Source organism: Mus pahari, chromosome 1, assembly GCF_900095145.1.
Source record: "Mus pahari chromosome 1, PAHARI_EIJ_v1.1, whole genome shotgun sequence".
Lineage (NCBI taxonomy): Eukaryota > Metazoa > Chordata > Mammalia > Rodentia > Muridae > Mus > Mus pahari.
The window spans coordinates 54,231,754-54,245,416 of NC_034590.1; the positions used below are offsets into that span (position 1 = coordinate 54,231,754).

The window sequence follows — 13,663 nt, forward strand, 5'->3', positions numbered from 1 at the left end:
AATGACTCCATTATTGTCTACCATGCTTGTGTTAGGATAACCCATTAAGCATAATAAAGTGACTAATGGCTTTTCTAGTCCAAAGTGCCAAAGTCTTCTATATTCCTCTACCAAGCATCATGGTCAGGCCTGTCACAGCAATACCCTGCTCCCTGATACCAGCTTCTGTCCTCGTCACCATGCTATTGCTGTGAAGAGACACCATGACCAAGGCAACTCTTATGAAAAGAAGGCATTTGGTTGGGGGTGGCTTACAGTTTCAGAAGCTATGTCCACCTCGTCATGGCAGAGAGCAGGTACCAGGCAGGCATGGTGCCGGGGGAGGGGGGCAGAAAGAGAGCGCTCCATCCTGATCCATAAGTAGAGTAGGGGGTCAGGCTGCCGCCTTCCAGCCCTCTTGCTTTCAGCCTTTTGAAGTGTTATAGCAAGCATCTTTGAACACGTAAGTGTTTACTAGGACATTGGGTTTTAACCATATCAATCCAAACCTGGCTTTAATAGCTAATCTAACACCACCTTTCTTCCAAGAAATGAAATTCAAAGATAAAATAATCTACCTGACTACATAATTTCAACACAGTATAATAATTTAGCTATCAGGCCAACAAAAGGGAAGTTGTCTGTAATAAAGTACAGTGCCCTTTGGAATGTAAAGATTCTCTGTGACCATACCAGATTAACTCAATTACTTACACACGTAGTGTTTCTGACACGGTTACAGATGCAGTTTTGTAGAATGTGTGGAATTGGTCACTGCCCTGAGTGGTTGTTGGTAAAATGGTGGATATCTTGCTTTCGCAACAGATTCGTTCTTCCTCTGATTTATGTTATAATTCCAGTCTTAAAATTCTAATGTGTATCTAACTGCCAAAAGGAAAGAAGGCAACAACCTTTGCTATTAAAATGGAATTAGATTTAAGCTCAGATCACCACGGGCTACTTAACCAGCATAGAAGCCACAAGCCATGCATAAGAAGGGGATGGCTTCTCTGTTCTAGACACTTGCCATTCCCACTAAGTGCTAGTAGCAGTTGGAACAAGCTTTGGTCCCTTCTTTAGTTCACAAAGCACCCTTTTTGATGCACATCGCCTCCAGAACCTGGTTCTTCTGCACCACTCATATAGGTGAAATGATGTCTTGTTTTAATTTGTATGTCTGTGTTACTGTTTAATGAGATTAAGATGTTGGGATTTTTGTTTTTCGTTTTTTATGATCAAAGCTCTTCCTCTTTTAGAGTCTTTCTATAGATCCACTTCTATTCCTCATTTCTAGTCCTGCTGCTCAATAGAGCTCATTGGCTGACGCTAATATTTGGTGCTCACAGTGATTCTCTGAGGTGAGCCATTTTCTCACTGTGTTTCTATCTTTTGTTACAAAGAGTGGTTTTACAGTATAGTGAGGCTTACGAGTCAGTGTCATGGAATCTTTGGGATTTAAGTGTTCCATCTTGTTGGGGGGTTTGGTGTTTTTTTTTTTTTTTTTTTTTTTCCTGTTTCATCAGCTAATAGTCTTGCTGCTGCTTGCTGAATGGGCCCTCCTGTCTGTCACCTTGGACTTATGATCCACATGCTGTACTTGTTGGTCTCTGTCTGGCTGTTATTCGTTCCCACTGATCTTGCATCTATCAAACCACTGTAGCTATACTTGTGTCCTTGCCCCCTGGAGCTGTGCCACTTTCTCATGAAAAGGGTCATGAGCTGACCCTTCTTAGTCCTCTTTAGTCTGAGCCTCATAAACAGAAACAGCTCACAGTTGGAGGTGCCCTTCTCTGGTTCCACCTATTCATTCAGCTTTTCCCTGTCTTTCTGTTTCTTTGATTATTTTGGTCAGGTTCATTTTGAACCTGAGATGGAGTTGCCATTTCATCCAGAAGGAACTCATTTCCTCTTTCCTGTCAGAAATATTTGGGTTTTCAAGACAGAAGGAGTCGGAGCATGCTTTCCTGTCTCAAACAGCCCTCTGTCTCTTCTCCTTCCTCCTTTTCCCTACCCTCTCCTCTCCTACCCTCCCCTCCTCTCTCTTTCCCTCCCTTCTTCTTCCCTTCTAGCCTTAAGTTTTGTCTTTAGATAAATGAACAGCATTATTTTTAATTTACTCTAAGCATTTTATGCTTCTTGTGTGCTGACCTTTGTACGTGTCTCCATTTATTTAAATTGTTCCATTTGAAACTCATCCTGAAGCCTGTTATCTGCAATGTGTAACCTGCACAATGTAAGCTAGGTCAGTGAGACAAGGGACAGAACCCATAAAAGGATGGGGTTGTGGATACAAATCTGTTATTCTTTGTAGCTCATTCTTTAGTGTATACATGCGATTGACTTATACAGTTCATTTCATACACCAAATATAAGTTCAAAATCTAATAAACATGTCTATTAGCACAACAGCTGCTGCTGTGGCCTTTCTGATTATCACTGCTTCATTTATTGCACAAGGTTAGAGCTGTAATTAGTTTCAAATCCCCTGATTCCACATCAAACATAACAAGCACACATGTGGACTAGAGAAAAGACCTGAGAGCATTTGCAAGATCCCAGAGAAGGGGAACGCAGGGTGAAATGTTTCTTCAGTCCTGTGTTCAGCTCTGCACTGGGTCCATCCATCAGTGAGGGCCTTGTGTTCTCCCTTGGGTCTACAATGGCTCCGTTTCAGCTCTCCGGCATGCCTCCCACGCGCTCTGCATGGCTGTCTCCTTAGCCCTCTGTTTCAGTTGCTCAAGGAAGTCTGGAACCTTTTGAATTCTCTTTTCTGTAAGCAGAATGAGCTTGCCCTGCTAGAACACTGGTCACGGCGTACTGTAATTCCTTGTTTCTCTGCATTTGTTCTGTCGTTCTTAAGCTCTGTAGGGACAGGAAGTGCTCACGTTCATTCAGCCCTTGGAGAATCATTACACAGTGCCTGTTGTGGAGCCCTGCCCTCATATTATCGGAAGGCTAGAGAAAATTTTATATTTACTAGTCAGTTCTTTGAACACAACTTTCCAAACTTGAAAACTTAGACACCAAATAGGAAAACTTCAAAAACAAAATTATAGAAAAACTATTTAGAGGGGAAAAAAGGTAGATCCAAATGTTCATTACACAATGAATAATATAAATAGTAATAAGAAATCACACACCTAAGGAAGAATTTGGATTGGTGAAGCTCCCCTTGCCTGCCCACAGCAGAATCTGAATTTCAGCCTTGTTTTTTCCCTTTCTTCTTTCCAGCCTCTAACAAACCACCACAGGGACAGCCCCACCTCAGTCCCAAATCCAGCTAGTCTGCCGCACGCCCACAGCCTGCACACAGGAGACTAGAGTCCATGCTGTGAAGTCCCCAAGGAACAGCTCCACTTCGGTCCCTAATCCTAAACTGTAGTCTACCGCGCTCAAAGCCTTCACACTAGAGAGTAGAGTGGGTGCTGTGAAGGTCATCCCCGCGCTCACCTGTCTGCAGGACCTTGAGCCCTGTGCTCTCCCATGTCACACTGCTCTGAGCCTTGGGGACTGTTAGGACAAGAGCGTCTCTCTGTTATGACTGGGCCTAGAATCGCCTCCCTCACCTTACTATCTAATCATTCCTAGCTATTTCTGATCTGGCAGAAAACACCGCTTCAACTGTCTCGCTGGCAGATGCGCTTCCTTGTTTGCTGGGCTGCTTTCCTGGTGGAGCACTCAGACAACAGGAAGGCTTCTTTCTTTTCTTCCTGCCTTTGATACAGTACTAGGCAGCTTTTGGGTGCTGACCACTCCTTGTGCTTCTTATTTCAGTCCTCATCTCTCAGGCCTGTTTGTATCAGCCAACCCCTTGGCTGCATCTTGAACATAAATTGAGATGCTAGGTGATATGGTTTTAACTCTCTTACCTCAATAGGTAATTTGCTCCCCATTCTTAAATACAACAAAATTAAAAATTTATACTTCTTTAAAGTGTTAGTTTTTTTCATTATTCTCTTCTGAGGAAAGGGCTTCCAGTTCTTAATGTAACCTGCTTAAAGTCCTATTTTTAGCTTATTTGTTCCTGTGAGAAGGGGGGGGGGGAATGACATGATGTCATTGTTGCAAGACTTACCTCTGGGGCCACCCCTAACATCAAGAAGCTGATGGTCTGTTGATTTCATGGGCCTACTTAGTATATCTAACAGGCCAGCCAATCTTGTGAACACCTTAGCTAGCCTATGCCCATCAACCTTGGCAATGCTGGCAAAGCAGGCTTGGAAAAGCGTGTTTATGTTTCTGGCCTTCCCTCCCCATCTCCCCTCCACCGTGATGAGGGTTGTAAAGTGTGGGTTCACTTTGGAGTTGAGTCAAACTGCTGAGTCTGAGAGACAAGGAAGCAAACTGGAGTGTAACCTGGGGGCAGATGAATTGGGTTCCTTAGGTACCTGATGGCATTGGGCATAGGACAGAATGTCGCTTTTTCTAAGGACTTCCCACATCCTGAGGGATGTACTTAAGCATTAGAGAAGTCCCCATGTTTCTTCCAAAGTGGCTCTCCGCTCGAACAGAGCTGAGGTTGTGTGCAAATGAGCTTTTCCAGAGTTTAACGGAACCCATCCGTTCTGCCCAGCCAGCTAGGGAAGGGCAGGCTGGGAATCTTTCACTGTGATGATGTTAAACACTAGGGAACATCTGCTAGCTAGAATGTTAGCATATTTTCCAACAAATGGTAAACCCAGTAAAGCTTTTCTTTTAGACTGGGAGGAGTACTTTACAAATCTAAGTTTTTCTTAAGAGAGTAATGTTGCTTTCTGTACAGACAACTGACCGGCTTGTCCCCAGAAAGCAATGTTAGTATTTAGCAGTAGCTTTACCAACTTCCTGAAGCCTTCAGGACAACCTCATACTAGATTGATTCCACCTATGTAACAAAAAGCCAACCTACTTCTCAATCTCTGTAAAGGTTTTAACCGATATGTGTGTGTGTGTGTGTGTGTGTGTGTATTATTGTTTATGTCTGAGCAATTTTTTAGTAGGGATATTAGGGACAGCCTGTGAAAAATGGTCTGCTAACATTGTAAAATATTAATATTTAATTCAAAATAATCAAATGAATGATAGTGAGCCTAGCCAGGACCTCTGTACCCAGTCGAAGAACTCGGCATTTATTTGGTTCTGGTGACTTTCATCCTGTCTATGAGGTACAGCTAGCATGTAAAGTCATTTACCTTCTGTTAGTTACAAAACAAACTAACAAACAAACTAGAGTTCTTTTTGTTCCATAAACTGCTTTTATCTCCAGATTCCTTAATCTGGCTTTTCTAACTTTTATTTGTTTATTTGTTTGTTTTTGTAATTTTAAAACTTGGAAATAATAAGGAACTGAAGAGGCCACCACCTCCTGTAGCCCAGCAGGAACCCTAGAGGAGTTATAGAGATACCGGCCCACCCATAAAGCTTTCAATCCCAAATTTATCCTATCTACAAGAAATGCAGGCACAGGGGATGGAGCAGAGACTGAGGGAATGGCCAACCAATCACCAGCCCAACTTAAGACCCATGCCATGGGTAAGCACCAATCCCTGACACTATTAGTGATGCTGTGTTATGCTTGCAGACAGAGGAGTCTCGCATGGCTGTCCTCTGAGAGGCTCTGCCCAGCCTCTAACTCAGACAGATGCAGGTACCTACAGCCCAACAGTGAATGGAACGTGAGGAGTCTTATGGAAGAACAGGAGGAAGGATTGCAGGCCCTGAAGGGGATAGGAGCTCTACAGGAAAACCAAAATTCTCAGCTCACCTGGACCCTTAGGGCTCTCAGAGACTGAACCACCAACCAAAGAACATACATGGGCTGGACCTAGCCCACCCCCACCCCCAGCCCCCCATTTGTAGCAGATGTGCAGCTTGGTCATATAGATCCTGAACAACTAGAACAGGGGCTATTCCAAAAGCTGTTGCCAGGCCATGGGATATGTGTTCTCTTAGCTGGGCTGACTTGTCTGCCCTTAGTGGGAGAGGATACACCTAGCCCCAAAGAAACTTGATGTGCCAGAGTTGGGGAATACCAAGATGGGGGCACTCTCTCAGAGAAGAAGGGAAAAGGGAATGGGGGGAAGAATTGTGGGATTGGAGCAGTGAGCAGGATATAAAGTGAATTTTTAAAAACCCTTGGAAATAAATACAGGGACTAAAACTGACAGCTACCATCATTAGGGGTTTTTCACATGGAGCCAGCCTCTTTCTAACTTAGAGACTGAAATGACTCTTTTGGGGTGCCCCCTCCCCTACAAGTCTTAGGTGAAGGGAATAGCGAGGCTTAGCTTTCTGTTTTGAGAAAAGGTCTGTGTAGCACAAGCTGACTTCAGTTCATAAACATCCTGCTTCGGCCTCCTGAGGGGGGGGGGGTCTCATACCTGGCTAATTATTATGATATTTACTGAAATGATTGAAGTGGAAAAAATCATGATTTAAGTAAAGAAAGAACACAAGATTATTAAATGTTGTAATAGCATAAAGGTGTCCCTAAGAGGAGAAAATGGGAGGGAGAAGGAAACAGGAGCAGTGTGAAGGTGGAGGGTAGTGTGTATGCTGTCTTCGTTTTGTTTTGTTTTGTTTTGTTTTCGAAACTGAATTTCGGACTGTATTTGATATGAGAACCAAAATGCATACTTAATGTTGCCCTGTATCTTATCACAGAATTCTCAGAGATTCCAGTCTACTGTGATTTGCCCAAATAATCTAAATGGTCCTTTTTTCTGTGTCTTTAAATTATATTTTAAAGTAGATAAAATCGGTAACCTGTAGTAATACAGGTGAAGCAGAAACTTGAGGGTTCTTTAGAAAGTCAGTTGGATGGTGTTTTTCTGAGGCAAACACATGAAGGAACATTTTATTAAAGTGGACGCAGGTGTGAAAGGCTAAGGCAGACTCGTGAAGGAACGTTTTGCTGAAGCAGACACAGGAGAGAGGATGTTCTGCTAAAGCAAGCACATGATAGGACGTGTGATAAAGGGTTCTTGTCTAATAACACGTACGTATTGGCCCACCTTACACTGTGTAGTTGAGCTGCATTTGTCAGGACTTCATAGAGAAAAACGCACCAAAAAACTCGTGGTGGTGTGCTGCAGTTTGTTGCCGCTTCCTTGGACTCAGGCTGATTGGATGCACGTGCGGAGGCAAGGCATATGGAGGACACGTGATGTTTGGAGGGTATAAATAGGAATCAGCGGGGTGATGGAGAGGGAGCTTAGCTTGCTGGTACAGCTAGCTGTGCAGCGCTTGTGGGTCTCGCTTCTTTGCTTATTTTGGCTTCTCTGAGAGAGGCACAGCAGAGAACTTCTCATGGTGTCCCTCCGGGTCCCTCCTGCTGACTCCAGCAAGGCTGAGGCCTGGCTGTCTCTGCTAGGTTATGTCACCCTGTTGCTAACTGAACTAGACTGCTGGTGTATCCATGAAGGATTTGCCAGTAGATCGAGCTCCCGCTACCTGCCAACCTATGAACTGAACTGCCAATTTCCAGACAACACAGACGGGAACCTGTCTAAATAGGCTCCAAAGAACCTTTCTAAATAGGTCCACTTCCCCCATATCCATTGCTTTCCACTACCTCTGGTGGGTGGGCTAAAGGGAGGTTAAAGCATTTAAGAACCACCATTAATTGTGTCTCTAGCTATATATGTAGCAGAAGATGGCCTAATTGGCCATCATTGGGAAGAGAGGCCCCTTGGTCTTGCAAACTTTATATGACCCAGCACAGGGGAAGGCCAGGGCCAAGTAGTAGGAGTGGGTGGGTAGGGGAGCAGGGGGGGGGGTGTATAGGGAACTTTCAGGATAGCATTTGAAATGTAAATACAGAAAATAATAATAAAAAAAATTACCAGACAAACTTAAAAAAAAAAGAACCACCATTAAAAATAGGATTTGAAAAAAAAAAAAATACACACAGGTAACAAGGGTTTTTGCTCTTTGGATCATGTCCTTTGCTATGAATTCTATAGCATTGACTTTTTCCTATTTAGGGGAATTCCTGTCATGCCAGCAGATCTGGGCAGATCTAAATAGCCGGAATAGGTCTGGGCACTGGAACAGCAAGATGTAAACCAGCAGTCAGAGAGCTAGTGTTCAGAGTCACTGACCATCTGCAACTCATATCCCTCATAGTGTAGAGGAAAAGGCAGCATTTGTCCGTGTGCTGTGTGCAGGAAGGAAGTGCCACTGTCAGAGGTCAGAAGCAGGATGAATGAAGTTCGAGAGGGTACACTTACTACGCGGTTTTCCTGAAGGCTGACCTCAGGAACAGAGATGAGGCTATTTCTAGTAGCCTGCTGGAGATTTTGCCAGCCCCAGATGTGTTCCACCTTGATACCAGGGAGACAAACAGGAAGAAGCTGCCACTAGACACACTTCTGGGTTCTGGGCCAATGGGGACAGTAGTAAGGAATTATGATTTCAGTCTAAAGGGTTTGTTGGAGTGTGTAGGCATGTCCAGGTGGAGCCACCCGTTTGATCATGGAATGAACTCTGTCCCTGTCACTTAGAGCTGACTTCGCGAGGCAGAGCATCTGACTGTGCTCTGGTTGAGACTTCAACAGCAGGCTTCCACGGGTGTAGTCAGACAAGGAGATTCCTGTGAACTGCCTTCCCAGTTCAAAGCCGAGCCCTTGCCTAGGGCCTCCCGTCCCAGACTGGCTGCTGCACTGGGTGGAGTGGTCTTCCTTTCCCCACCCTGGGGTTTTTACAGCAGCTTATGCAGTGAACACAGCAGGCTTTCCTTTCCTTGGTTGTTTCTATGCCCAGAGCACCGCCCTTTTCTCCTCCAGCACCTTTCCCTAAAGGAGGCGACCTCTCCTTCCTCTTGTCCTTTGCAGTCTTTCATTTCAACACAATAACTCCCAAGTGGTCCTCGTGCATGGTTCTTCATATGTTCTAAAATCCTGTCCACTCTGATGCTGAATGTGAGATCAGAATGTCCTTTCATCTCTCTAGGAAAACCTCTCCACTCCATCTCATTTATCCAGAGACCATGTATACCCTTCAGAGTCTCATGTATCCATCATCCAGGAGCCCAGAGAGAGAACTGGGATTCTCTTTATAACTGGAGTAGAATTCAGAATAGCTGGGGGGAGGGAGGTGTTAATACTCAGTAGCCATGTCACACTGCAGATTTCTAAATTTCCCTTATCTGTATGTAAATATATTTAGCAAGATGATTATTTTTAGCAGAGGCTCGTATTCATTAAATTAGTATATATGTTGAAGGTTGATTACAAACTATAACTTGAACAAAATATCTAGAAGTGGGGCCTGGAGAGATGCGACTCAGTCTGGAAAGAGTCTGCTGTACAAGCATGAAGACCTGAGTTTGGATCCCCAGCACCCACTTAAGAGCCCCAGTGGAGGCCTGCTACTGGGGCAAGGGAGTCAGGCACATCCCCGGACTCATTGGCCAGCCAGTCTAGCCACCTGGGGACCATCAGGTTCAACAAGATACCCTCTCAAAAAATAAGGCAGAAAGCTATTGAAGAAGATGCCTGACATCTGCCTCTGGCCTCCACACACATGTGCACACTCATCATGCACATGCACCCCCCAAACACATATACACGTAGCCACATGAACATATACACAAACACGGAGCCTAGAAGTGATCATTTCTATTGTCAAAATTGATATGTTTTCACTAAACTCAGTGCAGCTGAATTTGCCCATCTGCAAAACAAAACCTAGCAAATTTCTGAGAGTTGGTTTTTTGTTTGGTTTTTTTGAAACAGGATCTCACTGTATAGCACTGGCTGGCCTGGTATTCACAGAGAACTGCCTGCCTCTGCTCTACAGTGCTGGGACGAAAGTTGTATCCCACCACACCCACCCAGAATTTCTGTATTTTTGACAAGAGTAATATAGAGGTTAAATACACACACACACACACACACACACACATACACACACACACACACACACTGCATGCCTCCCTCATTCAGTTTGGCAGTGTACTGGGTCTGTACTAGGTCTGTGCTGTTATTTTCCTAACCTGAGTTGAGAATTGATTGATCCCCTGGTCTTTTTTCTCTCTGCAGGAATTGGAGGCCTCCAGGACTTTGTGCTAAAATCTGCAACTTTGTGCAGCCTGCCATCCTGCCCACCGTTTATTCCCCTCAACTTTGAAGCCACCCCGATTGTGAGAGTTGCTATTGAACCAAAGCACCCAAGTAAGATGGCGCTGTTCCTAGAACATGTGATGCTGGCATGGGTTGCTGTGTCCTGCTTTGAGACAGGGTCTCTTTACCTACCCCTGGCTGGCCTGGAACTTCCTATATAGTCCAGGCTGGCCTCCAACTCAGAGATCTGCCTACTTTTGTGTCCTGAGTGCTGAGATTGAAAGCGTGGACCACCATACCCAGCTTGCTTCACGTGTAAATGTATTTATTTGTCCGCCTGGGACCTAGCTGTTCCTGGTACCTCATAATGGTCAGTGAGGATTCTACAAACCTTCCCTTAAGGGATCATAAAGCAGGTGTTGAAAGGCAGTTTTCTACTCTAGGATTAATGGTCTCATTAAGGTGCTAGGTAGGTACTAGCTCTGTGCTGTTACTTTTTTGTACCTGTATATCCTTCCTCTCCTGAGACCTGAAAAGAATTTTTTTCCCCTTTGAGTTCTTAGGCATAGACTTAGCTGTTCATGGTCCCTGGGTCCCTAGAACAAAACTGGGAGACTACCCAGAAACTGGGTCTGCTGATCTTTGATTTAGCTTTTACTGTGTCCTGCTTTTAATTTTATATTCAGGGTGTCTGAGAAACTGTTCTTCATGCTGCCCCCATGTCCTTGAGCCCTCAAAGCACATAGAGTGTTTGTGCTTGGCTCTCCTGTCCTTTACTCATCCTCCATGGGCCCCATGTCTAACAACTATGAAAAAGTTCCACTGTCATAGCAAGACTCCCAATAACACTGCCCCCTAATCCACGGGTGGACCTGTTGTTATCCCTGCGCACAGCTCTTAGCTTTGAGACCTTTTATCTTTTTCATGAAGACTTAGTAGCCTGATGAACCCGATTCATCCAGAACCTTGCCATTTCCACCATCATAGAGAACCATTTGCTCTCATACTTTTCTTCTGGGATTTCCCAAGCTGGGGTCCAAAGGCCCCACAGGTCAGCCTCTGCTCCTGACACTCAGAGCTGTTCAGAACTCAACACACAGCCACGCATGCTCCAAACCATGACAGCTTTCATCGTTCCGTTAACCCTGTGTGCACCATCCCAACAGTACACCGCAGATTCGACACTGTGTTTCTCACCTAATCCCCTCAGCAGCCACTCGAGTGCAGTTCTTAATCTCATCTTCTCGTGTGTGTGTGTGTGTGTGTGTGTGTGTGTGTGTGTGTGTGTGTGTGTGTGTGTGAGACTGAGGCATAACAGACATAGTTAGGTATAATTTATAGGTATAATTTGTTTGATTCCCAACACTACAAAAGTTATAAAACTAAGCAAAGGAAACTGGTACAGTAGCGCTGGGTCGTCAGTTAAGATTATACTCTGTGCTTGCAGAGGACATGTGCTCATTTCCCAGCATCCATGTCCAGTGGCTCGCAGCCATCGCAGATCCACTTGGGATGCAGAGGCCTCTTCTGGGCCCTGGAGGCACTTCTCACTCACGTCCACAACACACACATGTGTATATAATTTTAAAATAAAATAGAAGAAGCCAACTTGTCTGAGGTCATACAGTTAATAAGTGCTACATACAGGTTTCAAACCTCTACCTCAGAGACAATCCTAAATCTTTCCTTTGAGGAAAGATAAGAAATCCTCTTTAGCGGAAACAGGGCCTCCAGGTACATTAGTTTTTCTGTCAATGTTTTTTATATATTATGAAACACCATAAATATAAATTATTTTAAAATTGAGAAACAAAACAACTGTGCCTCTGTGGGGGTTTGTGGTATAGATGCATTCTATCTGTAATTGTGATTTGTAGTTGTATTAATTATGTAATAGTATGTGATGGCAAGATACTGCAAAATTTAATACTCGGAGCATCTTTTAGTCGTCCTTTGGTCAGGAATTTGGAGGCAGTCAGGCTTCGAGTCCCACAACCAGTGGCTTTTATACACACTCTGGTTGTAGCAGCCACATGCAGGTTAACTGTGCTTCCTAGAGTCACTCATATGAACTAAGTATCCATTTGAGTTGGGCCCTCTGTTCTCCCAAGGGCCCCTTCACTTGCTACTCAGGTGTTCTGCATCAGACCAAAGTGACTGATGCTTTAGCAGTCACACATCACCACTTCCACAGTATTGTTGTCGAATGTCACGCTACCATTGGGGACCACTGTAATGGAGCTGACTATTAGGAGGCCAGGATGATTGAGGTCACCTGCAAGGCTGACTGCTATACAATGCTTCATTATTTTCAAACTCTTAACTTGGCACGTCGTGCTGTTACTGTCCAGAGGTGTCTTCTAGACCCCATTATTGTAACACTTGATTTTAATGGTTATTGTCAGTGTTCGTGAGTCGCAGAGAAGTGCCTTGCTGGCGGCCTGCATTTAATCATCGTGTTCCTTTTAGAACATTTAACAGTTACACCAAGTTCACGATAAAATGCAGAAAATAAATGTCTATTTTTCTTGATGTCACTTCCTCTAACACTCCTTAGTGTCAATGTCTGTGCTGTGAGTGGACTGTCCATTTGTAGGATTTTTTAAGTAAGGGAAGAAAAAGCACCCTCTAACTTTTAAAAGGTTAATGTATTGAGTGTCTGTGTTGATTTTGGCCACACAGTGGCTACCAGAAACATTTTCAAATCCCTGATTTCAGAGTTGACTCCAAGTCTCAAATTTCATTGTAAAACTTTCTTCTCTCCTCACTCTTAAGCTGTCTCCTTTAGCTAAGAGATAGATTTAAGTATGCATGAATGGTGACAAATGTATACAGGTTGGCCTTTGTCATCCAGCTATGGAGAATGAATAGCAAGCGTAGCCTTCCTGTTACTGCTGTCTTCCTGGATTGTGAGTCTTACCCGTGTCTGTGTAGCAATCCTTTTAGCTAGGTTTCAAATTCTCTGACAGTGAAGCCAACACCGAACATCAAATCTACCCACATGAGCCACAATCTGCTGAAAGGGCTCTAAGGGTGAAATCCCACCCTGGCTTCCCTCGGGATTCCCTGTACTCCAGTGTGGCTTGTGGCCATCTGGTCTGTGGGGCTGCGGTATTTGCGGGCAAAACCTAGGCTCTAAGCCTGGCCAAGCAGCTTCAGAAACAGGTTCTGCCACAGAGTTGCTGTTGACTCTGGACAAATCCTCTTCACTCTTCCAGCTGTTTCCTCACCACACAATGAGAACATTAATCTATCCTTCTATGATGTCCACTTCTAAAATGCTTGTCTGCCATTTTAACACTATAAATAGTGTTAGCTATTTTTAGAACTTTAGTTCAAAAATAAATGAGCGTTGAATTTCTTTTAGTCTCCTCCTGTTTATGCCTTGCAGAAAGCTCCTATGCATTCACATGTTGAAGTTGAACACTGGAGAGCTGTGAAGCACAATGTTGAATCAAAGCAGTACTATCTAGGAATGCCCTCAGTCTTCATTCAGCATCAGGAGACTTGCTCTGGCATGGCTAGAGGCCACAGTGGCAATCAATGAGAGTGTCGGAGAGAAGCAGCAAATCCCAGATGCAGACCTCAGTCCCATCCCTCCCCTCCCCTCCCATCCCTCCCCTCCCCTCCCCTCCCTTCCC

The 13,663-nt window shown here is 44.4% G+C and overlaps 1 protein-coding gene across 1 annotated transcript in view; it reads left to right on the forward strand.

Moving 5' to 3' along the window:
- The window catches only part of Efl1 (elongation factor like GTPase 1), a 123,373-nt gene that overhangs the window by 84,805 nt on the left and 24,905 nt on the right, over positions 1 to 13,663 (forward strand). The window contains exon 16 of the mRNA XM_021194843.2: positions 10,002 to 10,133. Within this exon, the coding sequence (XP_021050502.1) occupies positions 10,002 to 10,133 (132 nt within the window). The remainder of the gene's footprint in view (positions 1 to 10,001; positions 10,134 to 13,663) is intronic.